This window comes from Podarcis liolepis, assembly GCF_965112155.1.
Source record: "Podarcis liolepis genome assembly, chromosome: 10".
In the NCBI taxonomy this organism is placed as follows: Eukaryota; Metazoa; Chordata; class Lepidosauria; order Squamata; family Lacertidae; genus Podarcis; species Podarcis liolepis.
Genome location: NC_139562.1, coordinates 4,106,795 through 4,132,903, shown reverse-complemented (window position 1 = coordinate 4,132,903; position 26,109 = coordinate 4,106,795). Strand labels below are relative to the sequence as shown.

The window sequence follows — 26,109 nt, the reverse complement described above, 5'->3', positions numbered from 1 at the left end:
GTTCGATTCCCCACTCCTCCACATGCAGCTGCTGGGTGACCTTGGGCTAGTCACACTTCTCTGAAGTCTCTCAGCCTCACTCACCTCACAGAGTGTTTGTTGTGGGGGAGGAAGGGAAAGGAGAGTGTTAGCCGCTTGGAGACTCCTTCGGGTAGTGATAAAGCGGGATATCAAATCCAAAACTCTCCTTCTTCTTCTAAAGCCTGGCTTACACTCCAGACTTCCCCCTTGCCCCAAGGTGGTGGAACCACCCACTTTGCGAACCACTAATCTAGGGATTTTACACTATTCAGAGGTTACGAACAGGAGAAGTTAGTCTTTGGGATGACTAATTTCTTATAAAACCTCTTTTCTATTGTTCTGTTGTCTCTTCCTGAAAGTTCCTGCCTGTGTCCTATTATGTTTACGCTGCTTTGATAGGAGTGGAAAGAGTATAAAACTAGTGGGAAATGACTAACTGCTCCCCTTGTCCGTTTCCTGAGTTTAACTCCAGTAGATTCTGTAGTGTGTGTGGAAACTGGTGGCAGCAGCAGCACTGGGAGTTTAAATGAGGAGAAGAACCATATTCGCCACCTTGAGCCCCTTGGAGTAAAAAAAAAAGTGATGTCCTAAGAAAATTGGCATTGGCTTTTACAGGCCAAAAGGGACGTGGGTGGCGCTGTGGGTTAAACCTCAGAGCCTAGGACTTGCTGATTAGAAGGTCGGCGGTTTGAATCCCCACGACAGGGTGAGCTCCCGTTGCTCGGTCCCTGCTCCTGCCAACCTAGCAGTTCGAAAGCACATCAAAGTGCAAGTAGATCAATACGGTAGGTACTGCTCCAGTGGGAAGGTAAACGGCGTTTCCATGCGCTGCTCTGGTTAGCCAGAAGCAGCTTAGTCATGCTGGCCACATGACCCGGAAGCTGTACACCGGCTCCCTCGCCAATAAAGCGAGATGAGCGCCGCAACCCCAGAGTTGGCCACGACTGGACCTAATGGTCAGCGGTCCCTTTACCTTTAAGCTACTGAAGGTAATGGGGCCCTTGATATGTCCAGCTGTCCTTTGTCAACAACAAATTGTCGCTGTTTTTTGTGTGGAATATGTGCTGTATGGTAATTTATGGACCTAATAGGCATCTCAAGCCATTTGCCCATGTTGTAGTGCAACCAGTCTATGCAGAATGTAGGCACCCTATATATAGAAAGGAGCAAACCAGTGATATTTTAGGGAGCAGGCTAGCAGGCGGGGCCCATTGCTTACATCATAGGAGCCTACACAACACAAAACACTGTTGCTGTATGTAGGTTTTATTTTATTTGTTTTTTATCTTATATTTTGGAAATGTACATCTAGGTTTGTTTTTTTCCTTTAAATGTTTTGGGGGCCTCCAAGAGAGAGGGGCCCTAAGCTAGAGCTTGTTTAGCTTATATGTAAATCCAGCACTGATGCACACTGTCATTTAACATGGACAGTAATTTTCTTCCTTGTCCTCATGACCAGTAATTCTTCCTTGTCCACGCGACATTCTTCTCCAAATCACTGCCTTCCCAGGCTTTTCCTGACCACTTGACCCCTTCGATCGGTGGCCCTGTCACAGGCGCTACATAAGACCCATTATGCATTTGTAAGAAAATGATATATTTTAGTGTAGCAGCACCTAAACTCGATCTCCCTGCCTACTGACACCAAACAGGTGTTGCGATGCCTGCTAAAACCATTTTTGCTTAGACAAGTCTACCTGGGCATGTAGAACGTGAATGAGTTTTCAGTTTATTGCTGGTTTTATTTTTTTGAATATTTTGAGGAGTTGCTTTCTGGATTCTTCCTGACCATGTTTTTATTGCATTCTCTTTGTAAACTGCTTTGAGGGTTTATTTTTTTTAAACAATCAAGCAGTGCATAAATGTTATGGAATAAATAAATCCCTTGGGGGCATGCTGGAGGTATAAATAACTATCAGATTCTGAAAAGCTGGTATCACTGAACCAAGTTCATCAGCTTTGTTGAATTAATCAAACTAAAGTTCTGACTGGATTTGGAACAGATGTGCAACTAATTGTTACTGTTTTGAATTTTATTGTGTTACCTTCCTTGGTGGGTGGTGCCTAAAGCAGGGGTCAGCAAACTTTTTCAGCAGGCAGCCGGTCCACTGTCCCTCAGACCTATATTTATTTTTTTTGGGGGGGAGAACGAATTCCTATGCCCCACAAATAACCCAGAGATGCATTTTAAATAAAAGGACACATTCTACTCATGTAAAAACACACTGATTCCTGGACCATTCGCAGGCTGGATTTAGAAGGCGATTGGGCTGGATCCGGCCCCCAGGCCTTAGTTTGCCTAAAGGTAAAGGTACCCCTGCCCGTACGGGCCAGTCGTGTCCGACTCTAGCGTTGTGCGCCCATCTCACTTAAGAGGCCGGGAGCCAGCGCTGTCCGGAGACACTTCCGGGTCACGTGGCCAGCATGACGAAGCTGCTCTGGTGAGCCGGCACCAGCGCAGCACACGGAAACGCCGTTTACCTTCCCGCTAGAAAGCGGTACCTATTTATCTACTTGCACTTAGGGGTGCTTTCGAACTGCTAGGTGGGCAGCAGCTGGGACCGAAAGATGGGAGCTCACCCCGCCGCGGGGATTTGAACCGCCGACCATGCAATCGGCAAGCCCTAGGCACTGAGGTTTTACCCACAGCGCCACCCGCGTCCCATGCCCTAAAGACCATGATCTACTCCTAGTATAAAACAACTTGCCGTGGTCATCGGAGGGAGGAGGGAAGCCAAAGTTGTTCAGCTTTTTTAGGGGAGCCCAAAGTTGTTGAGCTTTTTTGGTGGGTGACAAAGTTGTCTAGCTTTTTTAGGGGGTGTCATAAGATGCGCAAAACCAACACAGACGGTAACAGGCGAATGCAGCAATACAGGAAACTAAACTAGCAATAACGACCGCCCATTTCACGTAACAGACAGGCAGAGCGAGGACGGAGGTGGGGCAGAGGACGGAGGTGGGGTGCTTCCAACAAGCAATCAGATGGGAGCGATCAGAAGGGATCCCATGGTTGGAAGGGAGCCCACAATCAACAGCGATCACTCGGGGATCGACCAGTAGATCGTGATATACCTCTTCGATACCCGCAGGGATAAAGTTCCAGGCACTGCGGATACAATGCTTTCCTAAAGTACTCACCAACAAGGGCAGAGTTGCCACTGAAGCCCAATCCAAGCCCAGCGTGGTCAAGCACGGTGAATCTGTCCAGGTCCAAGCAGAGATGAAGCCAGAGACAACCGTCCAAGACCTAGAACCTGGGGGAATTCAGGCAAAAGTGCCTGGGCGTCTAGACTCAGTAGCATTTCCAAGAATTAGAAGTCTCGAAAGGCAGACCATTTATCTTCTGTCATCCTGAACCACACCCTGGCCACAAGTTCTGGCAGGGTTTGCTTCCTCATGAGTATCTCCCTTGTGCAGAACCCTGGGTCTGTTGGCGCATGCTGTGCGGTCGCCCTTCAACGCTGACCTGAAGCTTCTGGCACCCTCTCAAGGACTGGGTGGTAGGGACTCCACCTTCTCCAGCAGCTCCACCTCCATAGGTTCTTCACCAGATGTCAGCCCAGAGGGATCCACAGCACTCATTTCAGAGGGCCCTGCTTCCTCCTCAAGGCTGTTGACCTGCTGTCATCCTCCGAGGTCTCCAGGCCTGGTACCCATTCAGGACTAGGCACACAGCCTAGAATCATAGAGCTGTAGAGTCAGAAGGGACTTCCAAGGACCATCTAGGAATGCAAGAATCACAGATGAAGCATTGCTGGTGGCGGGCCATTTGACCTCTGTTTAGAACACCCCCAATGAAGGCAAGTCCATCACCTTCTGAAAGAGTCCGTTCCCCTGCCAGGACATGGAGATGACGGCTCTCGAACAGATTGCTCTTTGCACTTGATCCCACCTACTTGTTCAAGCAACAAGCTGCTCGTTCCACACGCAGCCAAGGCAGGTCAGTGACTTGTGGCTGGCTCTGTGCCAAGCTTGTCCACTCAGCCGCAGGTTCTCCCCTTGCACCGCAAAATGCTAAAGTCCGAACAGAATGAGATTCGAGGCCCAAACAAGATTTGGGACCAGAAATGGGAGTAGAAAGGTGTGTCTTAAGAGTTTTTCTTGTTAGGTATATTCACAACAGACATCCCAAAGGATAATAAAAGAGTCTTTCCACATGCAATAACGGCTGCCAGGACTGTATTCTAAAAGTCAGATAGTTGTTTATTTCCTTGACATCTGATGGGAGGGCGTTCCACAGGGAGGGAGCCACCACCGAGAAGGCCCTCTGCCTGGTTCCCTGCAACCTCACATCTCACAGGGAGGGAACCGCCAGAAGATCCTCGGTGCTGGACCTCAGTGTCTGGGATGGAGGTTGGGGGTGGAGATGCTTCTTCAGATCTAATGGGCCGAGGCCGTTTAGGGCTTTAAAGGTCAGTACCAGCACTTTGAATGAGTGTTACTGTTGTGCTTGGACCCTGCTTGTGGGTTTACCCCAGGCCTCTAGGTTGTCACTGTGAACACAGGATACTGAACTAGATGATGGTCCATTGGCCTGATCCAGCAAGCTCTTCTTATGTTCTGATGAGGGCAAATTCTCCCAGAGGCTAATCCCAGCCTCTGAGCGCTGAGTGCTCACTGGAAGGACAGATCCTGAAGCTGAGGCTCCAAGACTTTGGCCACCTCATGAGAAGAGAAGACTCCCTGGAAAAGACCCTGATGTGGGGAGAGATGGAGGGCACAAGGAGAAGAGGACGACAGAGGACGAGATGGTGGGACAGTGTTCTCAAAGCTACCAAACTGCGGGAGGCAATGGAAGACAGGAGTGCCTGGCATGCTCTGGTCCATGGGGTCACGAAGAGTCGGACACAACTCAATGACTAAACAACAACAATCCCAGCTATTGCAAGCCCTCTGTGAGATAACAGCTCATTTGGGGAGGTCACAAAGTTCAACGGAAGGAGAGGGTGTTGCTTTAAGTCTGCAGCAGCCCTAAGTGCGCTGCCCACCAGGACCTTCTGGGGCCCATTGTAGCTCTCTCAGCCTCTCTGAGCCCCAGATTCCCTCTCCCACAAGCTGGTCATCAACCCGGAAAGAAGGTTGCAAGTTGGTCTGCTTGCAAAGTGCAAAAGCCAGTGGTTTCTCTTGCAGCACCGACCCCCCGAGAGTGCCTTCGTTCCGTCCTGTCACTTACAAAGCAAAGGTCATCTGTGGCCAGGAGTCCACCTCTTGCTTTCTCCTTTTCTCATTGGCTCCCAGGAGGTTGGGCTGTCGATTAACCTGCCGCAATCAATTATTGCACTGGTGTTGGCTATCGTTGCTCAATCATTTCATGAGAGGAGAAAATGAATGTCTGGGGAGCCCGGTGGACAACTCTGCAATTCTATGATTCTAAGATAGAGCAGGGACGCGGGTGGGTTGTCCTCTCGGTCAGGACAAAGAAGTGTGATTACCTGACAGGGAAAACCAGGAACATGTCAATATTCCTATTGTATCACTTGATGGGTATGAGGCAGAGGGCAAGGGAGAGATGGGGGCAAACCTGGTAATCAGGTTTCTGCCGGAAACCCCCTCCCATAATGTTATATAACCATGATGTATTTGTGATGTGTGCATGATGCTTCACTAAGTGTATTATGGGTATAAGGGGAAACTTATAAAAGTGGGAGCCATCCTTTGTTTGAGGCTTCTTCCTGCTTCTTCTATGAGGTGGGTAGAAGACCTGCTTGGACCGGCCTTTGACCTGCCCTCGGCCAAAAGAAAAGAGGCTGACTCTTTTGCTGTTCTTCCTTCCAGGATCACCCACCCACCCTCCCTCAAATTAATAATTTCTTGCCTCCATAATTTCATCCTAGGTCAGCGGCCTTCAAATTAATGATTATTTCCTTACAGGCTAATATTTTGTGTTTCAGGTCAGCGGGCACTGCTGCGGTCGTAAGATGGTTGCTGTATTCAGAACCGGGAAAGAATTTTCCCTGCATTGGCAGGTTTCGCCTTCCCCATAGCATTTTGTCACAACCTTGCCGGTTTTAGGCCTTGGCAGGGTATCCTTTAGTCTATCATCAAGTCGGGGGTGATGCATTCATGCTCCCTCCCCATGTGCTGGCGTTTGCAGGGCCCATTAAAGGGCAAAACCCGCGAGTCCCTGGCCCTAGAGCAGTGGTGGAAGGGCAATCTGTGTAAGTTTGCGCTTTGCAGTCCCCTGTCACTGGGCCTCAACTGCCTGCATATCCTCAGCCAGGAAGAAGAAGAAGAAGAAGAAGAGTTTGGATTTGATATCCCGCCTTTCACTCCCCTTCAGGAGTCTCAAAGCGGCTAACATTCTCCTTTCCCTTCCTCCCCCACAACAAACACTCTGTGAGGTGAGTGGGGCTGAGAGACTTCACAGAAGTGTGACTGGCCCAAGGTCACCCAGCAGCTGCATGTGGAGGAGCGGAGACGCGAACCCGGTTTCCCAGATTACGTGACTACCGCTCTTAACCACTACACCACACAGGCAGGCTGAGAGGGTTACCTGCCAAGGCCTGTGCCAAGTTTCCCACTTCTGAAGCTCAATAAAGTTGTGGCCAATTTGAACCCATACTCTGGTCTCTTATCTCATCATTTGGGGGAAAAGGGGTAGGCACCACAGACAGGGTTTAGCGCATGTGCCCACAAGCTGCTGTTTTGCTCCAATATTCTTGGCTGGTGTCTTTGTTTGTCAAATCCAAGTGAGCCCAAGGATTTTCGTACAACAACCCCAAGACAAGAAAGAGTCACACACCATTTGTATCATCCCAATCGTCTTGCAAAGTATTTTGTTGGCACCGTTTCTTTTTAATCAATGAACCGGGGACTATACAAGCAGCAACCTTTGCACAGTCTTGGGAAGAAGAGGTCTGCAGGGCTAGCAGCTGGCAAATGGGCTTAAGGTGATGAATGCAGGGAGTCAGAGCCAAGGAAAGGTCATTTCACTTCTGGGATGTGAGTCTACCTCGGAGGCATGGAGTCTGGAGAGGCCAGTTTGGCACAAAACTGAGGTGGGATCCCTTGACTGGCGGAAGGAGAGCAGAGGATGCAAACTGGGGAAGATCCGTAATGTTTTCTATGTAATCCATACAGATTGCAGAATTCAGCCTTTCTGGGCACAGAATTTGGATTCAAGCACAGAAAACCGAGATGCAGTGGTACCTCTGGTTGCGAACGGGATCTGTTCCAGAGGCCCGTTCGCATTCGCAACATGAAAAGCCCGCAACCTGAAGCGCCGTATCTGCACAGGTGCGTGGCATGATTTGGTGCTTGTGCGCATTCGTGAGCAGCAAAACCCGGAAGTAACCCTTTCCGGTACTTCTGGGTCGCCACAGGACACAACCTGAAAAGACGTAACAGGAAGCAAACGTAACATGAGGTATGACTGTACAGTGGAACCTTGGTTTTCGAGCGTCTCAGAAGCCGAACGCCAAAAACCCATAAGTGATTGCTTCCGTTTTTGAACACGCCTCGGAAGTCAAACGGCTTCCGGTGTGTGTTTTTCCATTTTTTCAATGGAACCACCCCATTGATCCTTGGTTTTTGAACATTTCGCAAGTCGAATGGTCTTCTGGAATGGATTACGTTTGAAAACCGAGGTTCTGCTGTAATAGCTGTGAGGTACAAATAGGAAGATATTTCCCTCCTGCCCCCATCTCACTGCACAGCCTTCCTGGACCTTCCTCAGCGCACACATCCTTAGAGAAAACTGGGGTGACTAAGGGGTGAATGGATCAGAGCAATGCAGTCAAAGGATCTGGGAACAGGGAGAATCAAAGCTGCAACAGTTTCCCAAAGGAACTGAGAGGGTAGGCTATGAGCCTCACTGAACCCAGGCCCCCCCAGCTCTGAGGACCCTCCCAGGCCTCAGATACTGCCCACCCCACTTCCCTCCCCAGGCCCCAATCTCCAGCGACAACACAAAGCACCGAGAGATCCGTATGTTTCCAAAGGAATATTTCTTGTCCAGACCATCTTCACCAATGGAGCCAGTTTAATCTGCCACGTCCACAATGAGAGGAGCCACGTAGTCCGAGTGGCGGATCCCGAAGGTCAAGCCACGTTGCGGGGTGTGCTGCAGGAGGAAGGAGAAATGGAGGGACAGGGTTATGCACCGCCAGCGGAAAGGAAGGGGTGGGGGCACCGAACAATGAAGAGTAGCTGGAAAGCTGGTGCAGTGGTTAGTGTTGGGATGCTTCCAAGGGAAAGGGGGCAATTTGAAAGCACCCAGCTGGATCCAGCCCGCCGGCCAGTAATAATAATAATAATTTATTTATATCCCACCTTCCCCAGCCGAAGCCGGGCTCAGAGCGGCTAACCACAATAAAATGATACAACATTCTAAAATCAGTTCATTATAAAATCAGTTCAAATCAGATTAATGGCAACCATTGGGCTAGAGTTCTGTGAGGATTGCCAAAGGAGGGGGTCAGGCTGTGCCCTGGCCAAAGGCCTGGTGGAACAGCTCTGTCTTGCAGGCCCTGTGGAAAGATGTCAAGTCCTGCAGGGCCCTAGTCTCTTGGGACAGAGCGTTCCACCAGATTGGAGCCACAGCTGAAAAAGCCCTGGCTCTGGTTGAGGCCAGCCTAACCGTATAGGGCTTTAAAGGTCAAAACCAGCACCTTAAACCTGATCCTGTACTCCACCGGGAGCCAGTGCAGCTGGTATAGCACCGGGTGATTGTGATCCCACAGTGAGGACCCCATAAGGAGCCTCGCTGCGGCATTCTGCACCCGCTGGAGTTTCTGGATCAGTCTCAAGGGCAGCCCCACGTAGAGCGAGTTATAATAATCCAGTCTGGAGGTGACCGTCGCGTGGATCACAGTGGCTAGGTCAGGACGGGAGAGGAAAGGAGCCAACTGCTTAGCTTGGCGGAGATGAGGGTAGCCGGGCGATCTCCGGTCCTTGGCTCAGCATGAAACAGTGACTCACAGCTTCAGAAGCCTTCGGAAGCTGGAGCATGCTCTAATCAGTGGAGTAAATAACACTGCGCAAACAGAAGTGGCAGGAGACGGCTGTGAGAGCATATTTACAGGCTCACCTACCTTGCAGGGTTGTTGTGAAGATTTAAAAAAGGGGAGAACTAGGCATGCCACCCTGAGCTCGTTGGAGGGATGTGGGATATCATGGAATCATGGAAAGGGGAATGGTTAAGTAAACTATGTGACTACGTGGAGTTAGCAAAATTGATGGACTTGATAAGGCATAAATCCAAAACTATAATTCAGAAACAATGGGAATGCTTAAATGAATATTCAAACAAAAACATCTTGGAGGTCCTGGTCCACAGGGAGGTTAGACTGGCCTTGACCAGAGCCAGGGCTTTTTCGGCCGTGGCCCCGATCTGGTGGAACGCTCTGTCCCAAGAGACTAGGGCCCTGCGGGACTTGACATCTTTCCGCAGGGCCTGCAAGACGGAGCTGTTCCCCCAGGCCTTTGGCCAAGTCACAGTCTGACCCCCTCCTTTGGTAATCCTCAAAGAACTCTAGCCCAATGGTTGCCATTAATTTGACTCTGAATTGATTTTAGAATGAATTGATTTTAGAATGTATTTCAATTAATAGATTGCGATTTTATATAAACTGTGTTACTTTTACTGTTGTTAGCCGCTCTGAGCCCGGCTTCGGCTGGCGAGGGCAGGATATAAATAAAATTATTATTATTATTATTATTATTATTATTATTATTATTATTATTATTATTAGGGCCCCATTAACTCCAGTAGCTTAGGGCCTCATCAAACCTAAATCCAGCCCTGCTCCTGTTCTCACAGTGGCCAAACCAGTGCCCATTGTGGAAAAGCAGGATTCAGTCACGAGAGTCCTCTCCCCTCCCAGGGTTTCCAGCAACTGGGGATTCAGAGGCAGAACTTAGGCATCAAACTGTGGAGGCAGAACATTGCTAGCAGCCATCAACAACTCTCTCCCCCTCCACGAATTTCTCCAACCCTCTTTTACAATGAATTGATTTTTGAATGTATTTCAATTAATTGATTGTGGTTTTATGTAAACTGTGTTATTTTTACTGTTGTTAGCTGCTCTGAGCCCAGCTTTGGCTGGGGAGGGCGGGATATAAATAAAATCAGAGAATCATAGAATCATAGAGTTGGAAGAGACGACAAGGGCCATCGAGTCCAACCCCCTGCCAAGCAGGAAACCCCATCAGAGCACTCCTGACATATGGTTGTCAAGCCTCTGCTTAAAGACCTCCAAAGAAGGAGACTCCACCACACTCCTTGGCAGCAAATTCCACTGTCGAACAGCTCTTACTGTCAGGAAGTTCTTCCTAATGTTTAGGTGGAATCTTATTTCTTGTAGTTTGGATCCATTGCTCCGTGTCCGCTTTTCTGGAGCATTATTATTATTATTATTATTATTATTATTATTATTACCATCATCATCATCACCTTTGCTGCAGGACAGTTCCCCCCCAACCCCATAAAGCCTTCTGCTGCCACCTGCCCTCACCTTCTCGGGGCTGTAGGCTCCTGGACCCGGCTTCAAAGTGTTGTCTCCTGGGGGCATGTTGCGGGCCAGCATGCTGAAGTGGGGCGGCCGTTTCTTGTAGACGCTGGGATCCACCAGGCGGTAGTTGCATGGCCCTGGTGTCTGTCGTGCAAGGAGGGGGGGAAGGATCACTAGGTGTCAGGGAATGGTCTGGAGACAAGGACTGGGGAATGCCTTCTATGGTAGTGAAATAAAAAATTCAAGGTCTTATATATATAATAAAGGGATGCGGGTGGCGCTGTGGGTTAAACCACAGAGCCTAGTGCTTGCCAATCAGAAGGTCGGCGGTTCGAATCCCCACAATGGGGTGAGCTCCCGTTGCTCGGTCCCTGCTCCTGCCAACCTAGCAGTTCGAAAGCACATCAAAGTGCAAGTAGATAAATAGGTACCACTCCAGCGGGAAGGTAAGCGGCGTTTCCGTGCGCTGCTCTGGTTCACCAGAAGCGGCTTAGTTATGCTGGCCACATGACCTGGAAGCTGTACGCCGGTTCCCTCGGCCAATAAAGCGAGATGAGCGCCGCAACCCCAGAGTCGGCCACAACTGGACCTAATGTTCAGGGGTCCCTTTACCTTTACCTTTATATATAATAAATATTCATAAATGTACCAAGCAAACACGTACATAAATATATAAACCACATGTCTGAAGCAGCACAGGAAAACATCCCTGAAACCATTTTGACTCCCAATCTGACCAAATGTTTTCTCTGCAAGGTCGAAGTAAAATGGAAAGGCCTCCCCATTGTTTTTTCCTTCACAAATCCTGTCTTAAGGGTATGTCTGTCTGTGTATGAATAGGGTGGGCGTGTGACCTAGCTCAGGAACTAAGTATTTATCATTACAAAAGACTGGCCAGGCTCCCCAGGGTATCCAATCAAGTGACCATTCATAGGTAGCCTGCCAGACAGGAGATAAACAATGCGCTCAGATTTCTATTGTAGACCGCCCTTTTTGTGATGTAGGTATGATATGTTTGGGGAGTGGTCTTAAGCTACACCCCTTCTGTGATGTATGTATGTATGATGTTTCTGGGGGTGGTCTTGGACTCCAGGGCTTGCAATTTAAAATGTCTATATAAGGGGGGGGGAACACCTTTGTTCAGGGTCCTCCTCCTTTCCTGCGTGTGAAGGGGGCGCATAAAGATCAGGCTTACTAGCTGCTTTACTTCTCAATATTCTCTGGTTGGCTTCTGTTATTTTCTCTGACAGATGGAGAACCTACAAAGGACTCTATAAGGGCTCTTGTGTCCCCCATAAGGGAATAAGGGCATATTTTTGTTTATTACAGACGACCAGCTTCTCTCCGATGGAGAGCTGGAGGGGGATGAGTCGCCTGCCCCTTGTCCACAGCATGTTGAGAAGCAGAGAGAGAGGCAGAAGCTGAACAGCTTATAGGGGACTTACCCAGTTATGAACTGCTAAGTAGTTTGGATCATAGGTTTTGGAAACTAAAGCAAAAAAAACCCTTAGGATCTTTATTAAACGTAGCAGAGGTGCTGAGACTAGACTTTACAATCATCAGCGACTGGTGAAGACTTAAGTCAGGGGTTGGCAAAGAGGGTGGCGCTGTGGGTTAAACCACAGAGCCTAGGACTTGCCAATCAGCAGGTTGGCGGTTCAAATCCCCGCGATGACGGGGTGAGCTCCCGTTGCTCGGTCCCTGCTCCTGCCAACCCAGCAGTTCAAAAGCACACCAGTGCAAGTAGATAAATAGGTACCGCTCTGGTGGGAAGATAAACAGTGTTTCCGTGTGCTGCTCTGGTTTGCCAGAAGCGGCTTAGTCATGCTGGCCACATGACCCAGAAGCTGTACGCCGGCTCCCTCGGCCACTAAACAAGATGAGTGCCGCAACCCCAGAGTTGGCCATGACTGGACCTAATGGTCAGGGGTCCCTTTACCTTTACCGGGCATGGGCCGGATCACTCCCGCGGAGATCCTCCATGAGCCAGGCTGGCACATCACGGCACTGGAAATCACTTCTGCGCATGCTCAGATGCCGAAAACTGCACCTGGGCAGAAGCAATTTCCAGCATCTGGGCATGCGAAGAAGTGTTTTCCAGAGCCACAGAAGAGAGTCCCCACGCTGCACTTTGCTGGTTTAGCGCAGCACGTGGGGACTGGCCAAGCGGTCAGCATGGTTCGGGGGCAGCTCATGGGCTGATTAAGTGACCCTCATGGGCCACTTCTGGCCCATGGGCCTTAGGTTGCTGACCTCTGACTTAAGTGTTTGAAAATAATCTCATATTTGAAAATATTGTTACTCTTTTGTTTAAGAACCAGGTCAATGCACCACCCCACCATACCTGAAGGAGCGTCTCCACCCCCATCGTTCTGCCCGGACGCTAAGGTCCAGCGCCGAGGGCCTTATGGCAGTTCCCTCATTGTGAGAAGCCAAGTTACAGGGAACCAGGCACAGGGCCTTCTCGGTAGTGGCACCCGCTCTGTGGAACGCCCTCCCATCAGATGTCAAAGAGATCTGAAAGCCCTGTTCAGGGAGGTTTTTAATATGTGACATTTTAATGTATTTTTCATCTTTGTTGGAAGCCAGCCAGAGTGGCTGGGGAATCCCAGACAGATGGGCAGGGTAGAAATATTATTATTATTATTATTATTATTATTATTATTATTATTATTATTAAAATAACTACCCTGGATTTCTTGGTTGTGCTTTCATCAGACAATTTCAAGGTCACCGGCAAAGGGGAAGAGGATTTCGTAAATCTCTCACTCCACGGTCTTCAAAACCTGTCCGTTCTGCCACTCACCTTGCTGAGGTCCTCATAGAAGCTGCCGATTGACTTGCGCCCATAAATGGAGAAATTGGGGGCAGAGGTCTTGCCAACCACATTGGGCCCCAGCATGGGAGGGAGCCAATAGGCTGCAGGCCCTAGAGGTGGGGGGCAGGAAGTGGAGAGAAGTGATTCAGTGGGGCATATGGGAACGTATAGAAGCGTGTGAGAACCTGGAACCTTCTGCACTCAAAGCAAACCTTCTATTGCTGAGCTGCAACGGCCTTTCCAAAATAGAGACGTATGAAACTACCCCATACAGAGCCAAACCACCGGTCCAAGTCCAACAGAGGTATTTTAAGGGTAGCGCGGCCGGTTTGACAGCACTGGGCGCCACACTGCTGGGGGCGCCACCATAATGCTATAGAACGGAGAGCGAAAGCCGAGGGGGGCACTGAATTTTCACCCTGCACAGGGCACCACTGAAATTTGAGAGGCCATAGTCCTCCACTGGGTCCATGTCACTCAGGCCAAAGCGATGTTATAAGAATTCTAAGGTCTCAAATATAAATTAAATGTTCATAAATGTACAAGGCAAACACAGATGTAAGTACACTGGTGCCTTGGTTTAAGAGCAGCTTAGTTTATGAACAAAATGGATTAAGAACGCTGCAAACACGGAAGTAGGTGTTTGGGTTTGTGAACTTTGCCTTGGAAGCAGAACAATTTGAGTGTGTTCCATTTGTAAATTGAGTCCCCCGCTGCTATGGGAAAGCACGTCTTGGTTTAAGAACGCTTTGGTTTAAGAATGGACTTCTGGAACGGATGAAATTCGTAAACTAAGGTACCACTGTATATAGACCATGTATCTGAAATAGTACAGGAGAGCAAAGCTGAAGCCATTTGGACTCTCCCAAACTGATCTCAAATATTTCTCTGCAAGGAGGAAGGAAATGGGGAAAGTCTTTTGCTTACCTGTCTGAAGGGTGTATTTGTGTATGAATAAGGTGAGCCTGTGACCTGGGTTCAGGAAGTAAAGTATTCACAAAAGAATGGCCAGACTGCCCAGGTAATGCAGTCAGTGACCATTAACAGATATCCCGGCAAACAGGATTTCTGCTGTAGACCGTATTCTTCTGAGATGTATGTATGATGTTTCTGGGAGTGGTCTTGGGCTACAGGGTGGGCAATTTCAAAAGTCTATATAGGGGCTTGCGCACCATTCTTTGGGGTTCTCCTCCCTCCTGCGTGTGGTGAGTGGGGACCCTTTTGCAACAGTTCCTTGACTAAAATCAGGCTTACTAGCTATGGTTTTCCCAGTAGTGATGTACGGAAGTGAGAGCTGGACCATAAAGAAGGCTGATCGCCGAAGAATGGATGCTTTTGAATTCTGGTGCTGGAAGAGACTCTTGAGAGTCCCATGGACTGCAAGAAAATCAAACCGATCCATTCTGAAGGAAATCAGCCCTGAGTGCTCACTGGAAGGACAGATCCTGAAGCTGAGACTCCAAGATTTTGGCCACCTCATGAGAAGAGAAGACTCCCTGGAAAAGACCCTGATGTTGGGAAAGATGGAGGGCACAAGGAGAAGGGGACGACAGAGGACGAGATGGTTGGACAGTGTTCTCGAAGAGACCAGTATGAGTTTGACCAAACTGCGGGAGGCAGTGGAAGACAGGAGTGCCTGGCGTGCTCTGGTCCAGGGGTCACGAAGAATCGGACACGACTGAACGACTAGACAACAACAACAACAGCCGCTTTGCTTCTCAATATACTTTGGTTGGCCTCTGTTATTTTCTCTTACCAATAGGGAGCCCGCTTAAGGACTCTGTACGGGCTCTTGGATACCCCATAAGGGAAAAGGAGCAATTTTTTTTCTTATAACCAATAAATGTCATTTTTACCTTTGTCTGCAAACACCCTTCCCATCTGGCGTCCTCTCTCTCACCTGGTGTCTGGTCGTTCTGGAATTCCTTCGTCCGGTAGGCAAGGGAATACATGGGGGCAGAGCGGTAAGCCCATCTCCCTGCTTTCTCCGGGGAATAGCAGCCTGTTGGAAGCAGAGAGCCGCAATCTGATCAGGATGCAGAAGGGCACAGAGGAGGGTTAACATTCAGCAGTCCCTTCCAGCTCTTTAACTCTATGATTCTCTGTATGAACCACCTGTTGAAAAACCTCCGAAGGAGAGTCCACCACCTTCTGAAGGAATCTGTTCCGAATGTTAGAAGGATACTGGAATGAAGTTATATGGCTTTAGCAGAAATGTTATAAAGAATTAAGTAAAAACAGATTGTTAATGGGCCAAAGTGGAAAATTTAAGGTTAGATTGTGTTAAGATAAATTATAGGGGGGGAAATTGAGAAAGATGGAAAGGATTTGCTGAAATAGCTAATTGAACTAGAATACAAAAAGGGGAGGTGTGAGGAGGTCGACGAAACAAGTAAATGAAAGGTAAAGATACAGAAATATTGGATGTGTTTTTAAATGTTTTTGTTTTTCTTGTTTTGCCGTATTGTTTTTTGTTTTTGTTTTTATTTTGTAAGGTATTGTTTTGTTTTGTTTAACTTTTTATTGTTTCTTTTTTCTGTAACTATTAAACTTCTAATAAATATCATTTTTAAAAAAACAAAATGAAGGAATCTGTTCCTTTGATGAACACTTCTTTCCCACCAGGAAGTTATTCCTAAGCTTCAGTCACAATCTCCCTTCTTGTAACTTGAATGCATCTCCTATGGAGCCGCAGAAAAGCAAGTTTGCTCCATCCTCCCCAATGGAAGAACACTGGAATACGGCTGAGTTAGAAAGGGGAGTTTTGGTCTTGTGGCTGCTCCCTTTCTTCCCAAAAGAAAAATGGGAAGTGCCTCTTCACTAACTCTAACCCCCTGTCTCACTACTAATTCCAATTGTTGACTTCTGCTAATAAAAGGAGCCTCTGCAGAGCTAGTCGGCAGCTTGCTTGGAGCATGCTTGCCGGAGTGCTTCTGTAGCCTTATTGGAGTTCACCGATTGGCTCTGCTTTGCTCCGGGACAGGAGGAAGGAAGTCAAATGACACAGAGGTTGGTTCAAAGAAAGAGTTTATTCTGCCCTCCAGATAGCAGAAGGCACTTGCGTGGTCAGTCCACAGCAAGTCCAAAGAAATGAGAAGTTTCATGCAGTATATATATCCTCCAGGCACCCTCTCCCTCTTCCTCAGGAATCCAGCCACGTCAGCTTGTATACGCAGGTTGACATCACAGATGTTCCTGCTCCGGCACTCTTAACCATAAAAGGGATTTCCTTCCTGCACTCCTGACCATAAAAGGATATTCCTATTCCTACTCTTATCTTGGAGGAAGACCCCATCATCTCCGGGAACACGCTTCTGGCGTTTTTCCCAGACTTGGGTCTGTTCGTCTTTGTGGTCAAAACATAAGATAAGGCACAAACATGGTTTCTCTATTCTACTGGTACAGTCAGGGTCATCCTTGACATCACAAACTGATAAAGGAGAGAGCTGTGTTCTTGTTAAGCATTTGCTCAACGGCTCAAGTTTATGCATTTTAGCTAAGGGAAAATAGGGATTTTGGTGCAGTTAAAAACTGCTTGCACAGCCAGTTTTGGGTTTTGGGAAACCCATTCCTTCACTTCTGCACAGCTCACTTGCATTCAAACTCCCGTCGTCCTAGTTATTCCTACAATGGTGTGATGCCCTGGGAATCGGATTCAGAGGCTGAACCTGAGAAATCCCAGCCTGCACAGGAGTCCCCGCCTACAGGGCCGGCTGAGCTTGGGCTGGGGCTTTAACCTGAAGCGCCCTCACCTGTGCCGGATCCTCAGGATCAGGCACCAGCTGAATCCGCTCTGGCTCCGGAGGTGATGGAGGACCCATTGCCTGCAGGTGTGCCTCTCTCAGCCCCGTCAGAGGAAGCTGAGGTTGTCTCTGGGTCCAGTAACCCTCCAGCCTCTCCAGAGCTGCAGAGGCTCAGGGCAGAGAGGCGGAGGGAGCTAAGTTCTCACAGGAGGAGTGCTCGCCTCCAGGCCAGGAGAGGCGAGTCACCTGTGGACCGAGGCTGCCCTATGCCTCAGAGGAGATAAAGGCCAGCCAGCCCATTCCCAGGTTGGTAACCTGTTCCTGCCGGTATCCTGACCTGCTCTCCTGCCAGAGTTCCTGACCACGCCCGACTCCTCCCTTTGGACCTCGCTTCGCCCCGACAGACAGCCTCCATACCCTTGACCTAGGACCAGACTTAGACCACGCCACACGGTACCCCCCCCCCCTGGGACCAGCACAAATGGGGTGCCTCAGGCCCAGATTTCAAGACAGACCTGGCCCCGGGGTCCTAAAAGGCGGCACGTCCTTGGGGCGTCCGTAGATGGAATAAGCAGGAATCCCAGCCCTGCCCCTCATGGTCATGTTGGTTGGGATGAGGTAGCCCGGGCCGGGGGAGCAGTTCTCTTGGTCCTGGGAGTGGCGAGTGCCAAAGCTGTAGGCCGGGGCCCGGGTGCGAGAAGGGTCATGCAGTTGGTAGCCTGCAAGGAGAAACAGCAGCAGGGAAGGAAGGTTAGACGTTGGGCCAGAGAGACATGGCGGGGGTGGGCGGGTGATGCTCTACCCCATTGGTTGCCAAACATTTTGGGGCCACTGCCCACTAGGTTCCATAAACACACCCCAGGGCCCCCTCCCGAACCCTATGAAGGTGACCCGGAAACCGCAACTAATCCAGAATGCGGCAGCTAAACTGGTAACTGGGAGCGGCCGCCGAGACCACATAACACTGGTCTTGAAAGCCCTACAATGGCTCCCATTATGTTTCCAAACACAATTCAAAGTGTTGGTGCTGACCTTTAAAGCCCTAAACGGCCTCGGTCCAGTACACCTGAAGGAGCGTCTCCACCACCATCGTTCTGCCCAGACACTGAGGTTCAGCGCCAAGGGCCTTCTGGCGGTTCCCTCACTGTGAGAAGCCAAGTTACAGGGAACCAGGCAGAGGGCCTTCTCGGTGGTGGCTCCCACCCTGTGGAACGCCCTCCCACCAGATGTCAAAGAGAAAAACAACTACCAGACTTTTAGAAGACATCTGAAGGCAGCCCTGTTTAGGGAAGCTTTTAATGCTTGATGCATTACTGTATTTTAATGTTTTGTTGGAAGCTGCCCAGAGTGGCTGGGGAATTTATTAATTGCACATTTGCTCAAAATCAAATTGAAAGCATTTAGTTAATTCAAAAAAAAGTAAGTTTGATACGAGGTACTGCATGAGAAATATATTTACGCATTCTCCCTAACAAAAATATACAGGGGAAGGAAATTTTCAGCGTAAAATATTGTTTTGGTACAGATTCTTCCCAGCCACCCCTTTTCAAGAATCAGTTTTTAAAATCCTGTGAGCAATCACAGCAAAGCTCAAAAGCAGAGAGGGAAATGACAACTGGCTGCCCCCTCTTGCTTGTCCCAAAAACGATGCTTTCTTGGAGAACTGATTTTTGTTTTCTGCAAGTGGTTGACATTTCCTTCCTGAGCTGACACCTCCTGTCCTTTTTCAACCTTTTATTCCCATGCCCACCGCAACATCCAGCGGCAAGCAGTTCCACAAGTCGTTTCTGTTCTGGCTGGGCTGCTCCTGTTTAGCCCATTCTAGGGTTTGAAAGCTGGACTTTGTCCCCACCCCAAACTCACTCACCTACATTTGATGGGAGAGCATATTTGGGCCCGGGGCTGCTGTAGAGTGCAGCGATTGGCCCTCTGGGCCGGTGGGGGCGCCAGGACCCCACCCAAACATCTGTCGACATGTTCCGGTCTTGGGAGAGGAAGGGAAAGGAGATTGTGAGCTGCTTCGAGACTCCTTTGGGTAGTGATAAAGCAAGATATCAAATCCAAACTCCTCCTCCTCCTCTTCTCTTCTTCTTCTTCTTCTTCTTCTTCTTCTTCTTCTTCTTCTTCTTCTTCTTCTTCTTCTTCTTCCTGCTGTATAATAGGGGAATGCACTCTGCTAAGTGAAGAACCTTGCTAGCATGAGTTAGGAAAAATAATACTAATCAATATATCCTCTCCTGTTACTCACAACATTCCCAGAAAGTCATGCATCCACAGCAGTGACCAGGGGAGGAACGACTGCTGGGAGGAGCGCAAAGATAAGAAATGTCATGATGCATCCACAGCTGTACATCATACACCTTCCTCTGCCCCAGCTGCAACAAAACATGTCTCTCCCACATTGGTCTCTACAAACTTCTATCAGTTTGACTTCACCCCCCCCCCCCAGGCGAACTCATCTGTTGCCTCCCGAGAAATATGGATGCCAACAAACAACGCTGCAAAATCCAACTATTTATTTCAATTAATGCAACAAATCTGATGAATTGGCTCCAGCTGTTCAAAGTCTGATAGTCATTGACACTCCCAGCTCCCTCGCCTCTTAGTTGTGGGGTCAGATCAGGCCGTGACCCAGAAGCAGTCCCAGAGCAGGCAACAATTTCCCACTACAGATAGTAACACACACACACAAATGCCATCTGTCCTGGATGCTTTAGCTGAGATTCCTGCATTGCCGGGGGCTGGACTAGATGACCCAGGGGGTCCCTTCCAAGTCTACGATTCTATGCATGCATAATAATAATAATAATAATAATAATAATAATAATAATTTTTTATTTATACCCCGCCCTTCTCGGTTCAGAAAACCAGGCTCAGGGCGGCTAACAACAAATTTAAAACACTTAATTGATGCAACAAAAAACAGCATAAAATACAGTATAAAATGTGAATAACAATAAATTCAGAATTCAAAAATCAATTTAGGGGGAAATCCATCCAATAAACATTAGATGATCACCAGGGCTAGCTGGCTAAATTAGTCCTATTTGGGCCAGCAAGGAGACCAGGGGAGAATTAGCTGTGGGATCCCAGAGCAGGTGATCTTCATAAAAAGGGGAGGGGGAGGGAAGGAAGGGGAATAAAAGGTCAGGCTAATTCAAATTGAAAACCAGGCGAAATAGCTCTGTCTTACAGGCCCTGCAGAAGGAAATTAAATCCTGCAGGGCCCTAGTCTCATGGGACAGAGCATTCCACCAGGTCGGAGCCACCACTGAGAAGGCCCTGGCCCTGATGGAGGATAGTCTGACTTCCTTAGGGCCCGGGACCCTAAGATAATTCCAGGCATCTGATGAAGTGGACAGAAACCTGTGCATAATCAGTGTGATATTCCTTAATGCGCTTTGTATTTGCTTCTTTCGCTGTGGCTGCCAAGTTAGTCTCCCGCATGGTTTCCAAACAAAACCAGCAAACACACGCCATTGTGTGGCTCTCTCTCTCTCTCTCTCCCTCCTCTCTCTAGCCCAGTTGCCATGCCAGCGGGGACAGCAAAACAGAGATTGACCATGCGCTGACAGCAGCCACGGCAGTGCCCTTCTTTGCACAAAAGCACCCACATACACAGCTGAAGAATGCCTGGCAGATGACCACCCAACCCCTGCCCTTTAAAACTTCCTGGAATCACAGGACTGTAGAGTTGGAAGGGGCCACGAAAGCCATTCGGTCTAACCCATCCAGAAATGCAGGAATCTATTTATTTATTTTTTAGTAAAAGAAAAAGGCAGTCTCTAGCCCTCCTGGAAGGAGAGTTACGACGCAAAATGCGTAGTAAGCGAGAGGTGACCCAGCTTGGCTTCTCCTGCCTCTAAATTAGTGGGGTTTTTAGCCAAAGTCAGATCTCTCCTGGACGAGTGTGTTGTTTGGATACCAGGCAATGTGGAATCCCCAGGATCCTTATCTGGTAATAATAATAATAATAATAATAATAATAATAATAATAATAATAATAATGGCAAGTCCGATTATTAAAACAATTACCGTATTTTTCGCTCTATAAGACACACCAAACTACAAGACGCACCTAGTTTTTCGAGGAGGAAAACAAGAAAAAAAATATTCTGAATCTCAGAAGCCAGAACATCAAGCGGGATCACTACGCAGTGAAAGCAGCAATCCCTCTTGTTGTTCTGGCTTCTGGGATAGCTGCGCAGCCTGCATTCGCTCCACACACATTTCCCCTTACTTTTTAGGAGGGAAAAAGTCAGTCTTATAGAGCAAAAAATATGGTATTTCACATTTTTAAGTCCTTGGGTTTTCTGCTGCTTCAATTTTGTGCTATTTTATTTTAATTCATCACAGAGAGAGAGAGAGAGAGAGAGAGAGAGAGAGAGACCCAGCCAGCCTAGCTCTGGGAGCTGGAGTACAAAAAAAGCTGTAAAAAATAAATTTAAAAATGGAGGGCACCAGGTTCCTGTTTGAGATGGTGGGGTTCCCTGAGGCCATGAGAAACTCCTAATCTTCTTCATGCATGTGCGAGAGAGAGGGAAATATTTTGATGAGTGGGAGATCGTAGTAGCTATAAGCAGTGCTTTTTTCTCTCTCTAAACAAATGTTTAGGGTTGCTCTCATTTTCCTACTGCTATTGAAACGCTGCCCCTCAATGAGGCCAAACTTAGATTTGCAAATTATTTAGGGGGTATGCGTACGCCTGCGTACCCCCAGGAAAAAAAGCACTGGTTATAAGGAACCCAAAGTGTCCACACACACACACACACACACACACACACACACACCACCCTGTAATCCAGGAATCAGGATAGAGAGAGGCGCAGGGAACATGATAGACCCCTATGTAGTGCAGATAGATCTTATTGCAATTTAGTTCTAAGGCGGTGTTTCCGAAGAATCCCTCACCTGATCTCTTGAGGCTATTGGAGGATCACCTGGCCAGGTCTTCAGGAGTAAGCAGGGAAGCGTTGGCGCCGGGGCAGCCTGAGCTAGACTCGCCTAGCGGTTTGGATGAGTCCCTTCCGTGGCCGGTCCAGGGAGGGAGTCCCTGCAAGGGAGAGTCATTCCAAGGAAACGAAGAACTGTAAAGTCGGAAGGGATCCCAAGCTCTTTGCAATGCGGGAATGACAGCTTAAAAACCCCAGCCTCTGCTGGGAAACCTCCGGTGAATCGCTAGAATCAGGGAATCGTGGAGTTGGAAGAGACCCGCAAGAACCATCTAGTCCAGGCATCCCCAAACTCGGACCTCCAGCTGCTTTGGGACTACAAATCCCATCATCCCCAGCTAATAGGACCAGTGGTCAGGGATGATGGGAATTGTAGTCCCAAAACAGCTGGAGGGGCCGAGTTTGGGGATGCCTGATCTAGTCCACACACACACACCCTACGCGCCAGGCAGGAATCTCCGCTAAAGAACCCCTGGCAACACAGCTGCCTCGATTCCACCCCCCAGTTTCTCCCCCAATATTCTGCCACTCATCCCAGCCAGACACGGGGCTGCGGACGAGGGCACCCCACCGCCTTTCCAACCAGCAGAGGACAGATCCCAGGAGATCCAGCGTGGGTGGGGTGGGGAGATCTTGGAAGGAGAAAGGGAGCCTTTCAGAAAAAGCGATCCCCGACGGGGTGTGGGATCCCCAGCACTTAAAGGTCTCATCCCCAGCCACTGAAGAGGCGGAGAAGGGATGGATCCTGCGGGAGACGGGGCTGGGATCCCGGAGCACCGACCTGGGACTGGGAGCGGACGGCAGGGAGAGCTGCTGGACCGCCGCTCGGCGCAAGGCGGATCCCGGAGAGAGAGAGAGGCAGCCGGACTGAGCCGGCCCGGAGCTGCCCCAACCTCCGTCCCTCCGGCTCGCAGTGTGTACGCTGTTTCCCGGCAACGTCGCCTCCTCCTTTCCCCGGTCCCGGGGCGGCTCCGTCGGGCGGCTTCAGCGCAGCGCCCGCTGCGTCCCTAACCAGCGCCTCTGGTCTGCCCGCGTAAAGTCTGTCCTGGGTTCAAGAGAGCGGGCGGGGAGGGGAGGTGTCAGGCGGGCTCCTAGCAAGTCTGGGGTTTCTTATTGTAACATTTTTACGGGGTTTCTCTTTTGTTGCAATGTGATTGTAATTGAGTTTCCAGATTTTTAAAACAGGATTCCCCATCGAATGGTTTTATGAACAATTGTTGCAAGCGGCTCTGGTTTAGTTTGGTTTTATGAATAACTCAAGTACAGTGGTACCACGGGTTAAGTACTTAATTCGTTCCGGAGGTCCGTTCTTAACCTGAAACTGTTCTTAACCTGAAGCAGCACTTTAGCTAATGGGGCCTCCCGCTGCCGCCGCGCGATTTCTGTTCTCATCCTGAAGCAAAGTTCTTAACCTGAAGCACTATTTCTGGGGTAGTGGAATCTGTAACCTGAAGCGTATGTAACCTGAAGCGTATGTAACCCGAGGTACCACTGTACTTTATTTCTTTTTTAAAAATGTAGAAGGGGAAGAAATGGAGGCAGTGGGAGATTTTACTTTCTTGGGCTCCATGATCACTGCAGATGGTGATAGCAGCCACGAAATTAAAAGACGCCTGCTTCTTGGGAGAAAAGCAATGACAAACCTAGAAAGCATCTTCAAAAGCAGAGACACATCACCTTGCCGACAAAGGTCCGTATAGTTAAAGGTATGGTTTTCCCGGTCGTGATGTATGGAAGTGAGAGCTGGACCATAAAGAAGGCTGATCGACGGAGAATGGATGCTTTTGAATTCTGGTGCTGGAGGAGACTCTTGAGAGTCCCATGGACTGAAAGAAGATCAGACCTATCCATTCTGAAGGAAATCAGCCCTGAGTGCTCACTGGAAGGACAGGTCCTGAAGCTGAGGCTCCAAGACTTTGGCCACCTCGTGAGAAGAGAAGACTCCCTGGAAAAGACCCTGATGCTGGGAAAGATGGAGGGCGCAAGGAGAAGGGGACGGCAGAGGACGAAATGGTGGGACAGTGTTCTCGAAGCTACCAGCATGAGTTTGTCCAAACTGTGGGAGGCAGTGGAAGGAGTGCCTGGCGTGCTCTGGTCCAGGGGGTCACAAAGAGTCAGACACGACTAAACAACAACAACAACTCTCCTTTTGACTCAAGAAAACCACCATTTTATGGTTCAAATTGGGGGAAATTAATACAGTAAGTGGACAAAAGTACAAAGATTCACAAAATGTTTAGGGGTATGCTCTCCCCCTCCCCAGAAAAAAGCACTGTGAATAACGCTATATAAATTTAAAGAACCAAAAACCGCTGGCTGGAGTTACCCAGAGAGGGAAGGGCATTCTACACATGCTCAGAGAACTGCCTTTTCCGTTTCCTTTGCAAATGAACTCACATCCGAGTTGACAGCAAGAGCCATCGGACAGTGGGACGGTCTCCCTCGAGAGGTGGCGGGCTCTCCTTCCTTGGAGGTTTATAAGCAGCGGTTGGATGGCCACCTGTCCTGGATTCGAGAGCAGAGATTCCTGCCTTGCAGGGGGTTAGACTAAATGACCCATGAGGTCCCTTCCAATCCTTCAACCGTAAAATCAATAGGGTCACACAACTCACTTCTGCTACACCAGGCACAGGCAAACTGGGCCCTCCAGATGTTTTGGGACTATAGTTCCCATCATCCCTGACCACTGGTCCTGTTAGCTATGGATGATGGGAGTTGTAGTCCCAAAACATCTGGAGGGCTGAGTTTGCCTGTGCCTGTGCTACATGCACCTTCTGGGGAAACAACGGGCATACTCAAGCCCAACCCTCTACGCGTCTGCTCAGAAGTGAGTCCCATTGTGTCATTAAAACTACTGCATTCCATATATATATATATATATATATATATATATATATATATATGCTTTTTGGCTTTATACATTTCATTAATTTTACAATCATTTTATCATTTCAAAACTTGACTTCCTTCCCTCTCTTTCTGCAGTTCCTTAAATTTATTTTTAATGTCTTCTGTATATCCAAATGAATTTAATTTGCTCATTTATTTATCTATTTTAAATATATACCCTAATTATTATTATTTATTTATTTATTTATTTATTTATTTATTATTTATACCCCGCCCATCTGGCTGGGTTTCCCCAGCCACTCTGGGCGGCTTCCAATAAAATATTAAAATACAGTAATGCATCAAACATTAAAAGCTTCCCTAAACAGGGCTGCCTTCAGATGTCTTCTAAAAGTCTGGTAGCTGTTTTTCTCTTTGACATCTGGTGGGAGGGCGTTCCACAGGGCAGGTGCCACCACCGAGAAGGCCCTCTGCCTGGTTCTCTGTAGCCTCACTTCTCACAGCGAGGGAACCAGCAGAAGGCCCTTGGCGCTGGACCTCAGTGTCCGGGCAGAACGATGGGGGTGGAGACGCTTCTTCAGGTATACTGGACTGACGCCTTATAAAACTTCAGGTGATTGCAATAACCCTGGCAGTGTATTGTGATGCATTCCACTGCCTGGTGATTCTGCAAGTTGATATGATTGATTTTTAGGTGATTCTGTAAGTTGATATGATTGATTTTTAGGTGATTCTGTAAGTTGATATGATTGATTTTTAGGTGATTCTGTAAGTTAATATTATTGATTTTAGGACAGTTCCTTGCAATGGCTTTTATATGGCAGGTGGTTTCGGAATCAAATCATGGCCTCAATTGATTTATGCCTCTGCCACTTTATAGAACAGTTGGCCAGGAGCCATCTACTGGGTCATGTTGGGACACAGCCCTTGAGGGCAGGTCAGCTGGAATGTATACTGATTTTACCTGAACTGAGCCTTTAGAAGCACACAGCACAGTGGCAAAGAATGGAGGACCAGGCAATTATGGTATCAGTTTTAGCACCTGTGGGCACTGCTCTGTTGTTCTCAGATTATGCACCTGGGCACAAGGAATAAAGGACCAGGAACAAGGAAATCACCAATGTGCATGTCGGGTGCTGATTCTCAATCCATGTTCCTGGAACAGAGGCTTCACGCCAGGGCTTGTTTATTGCAGATAAATGCCACAGAACTTGCCACAACTTGGCATTGAAACAGAGGCCATGCCCTGGCTAGGGGCGTGTCTTGATTTTGGA

The 26,109-nt window shown here is 48.6% G+C and overlaps 1 protein-coding gene and 1 long non-coding RNA gene across 3 annotated transcripts; one reads left to right on the top strand and one right to left on the bottom strand.

Moving 5' to 3' along the window:
- Window positions 1–6,795: 6,795 nt before the first annotated feature.
- On the bottom strand, window positions 6,796–22,906 carry LOC310686998 (ciliary microtubule associated protein 1A-like). 2 transcript variants are annotated; one of them, XM_083461608.1, is made up of 8 exons: window positions 22,767–22,906; window positions 21,945–22,086; window positions 18,901–19,184; window positions 17,549–17,752; window positions 15,191–15,292; window positions 13,279–13,400; window positions 10,476–10,616; window positions 6,796–8,083 (listed from the first exon to the last, which is right to left on the bottom strand). In XM_083461608.1, exons 3-8 carry the CDS (start codon window positions 19,007–19,009, stop codon window positions 8,003–8,005), a joined length of 759 nt encoding a protein of 252 aa, XP_083317734.1. In that variant the 5' UTR covers window positions 19,010–19,184; window positions 21,945–22,086; window positions 22,767–22,906; the 3' UTR covers window positions 6,796–8,002. The 2 variants fall into 2 exon arrangements, with proteins under 2 accessions (XP_083317734.1, XP_083317733.1); XM_083461607.1 differs by lacking the exon at window positions 22,767–22,906 and adding an exon at window positions 19,618–19,699 and having other exon boundaries at window positions 21,945–22,069.
- On the top strand, window positions 22,013–23,518 carry LOC310687095. Its single transcript, XR_014516214.1, has 2 exons — window positions 22,013–22,069; window positions 22,680–23,518. It is a non-coding gene; the product is annotated as an uncharacterized lncRNA (long non-coding RNA).
- Window positions 23,519–26,109: the final 2,591 nt, after the last annotated feature.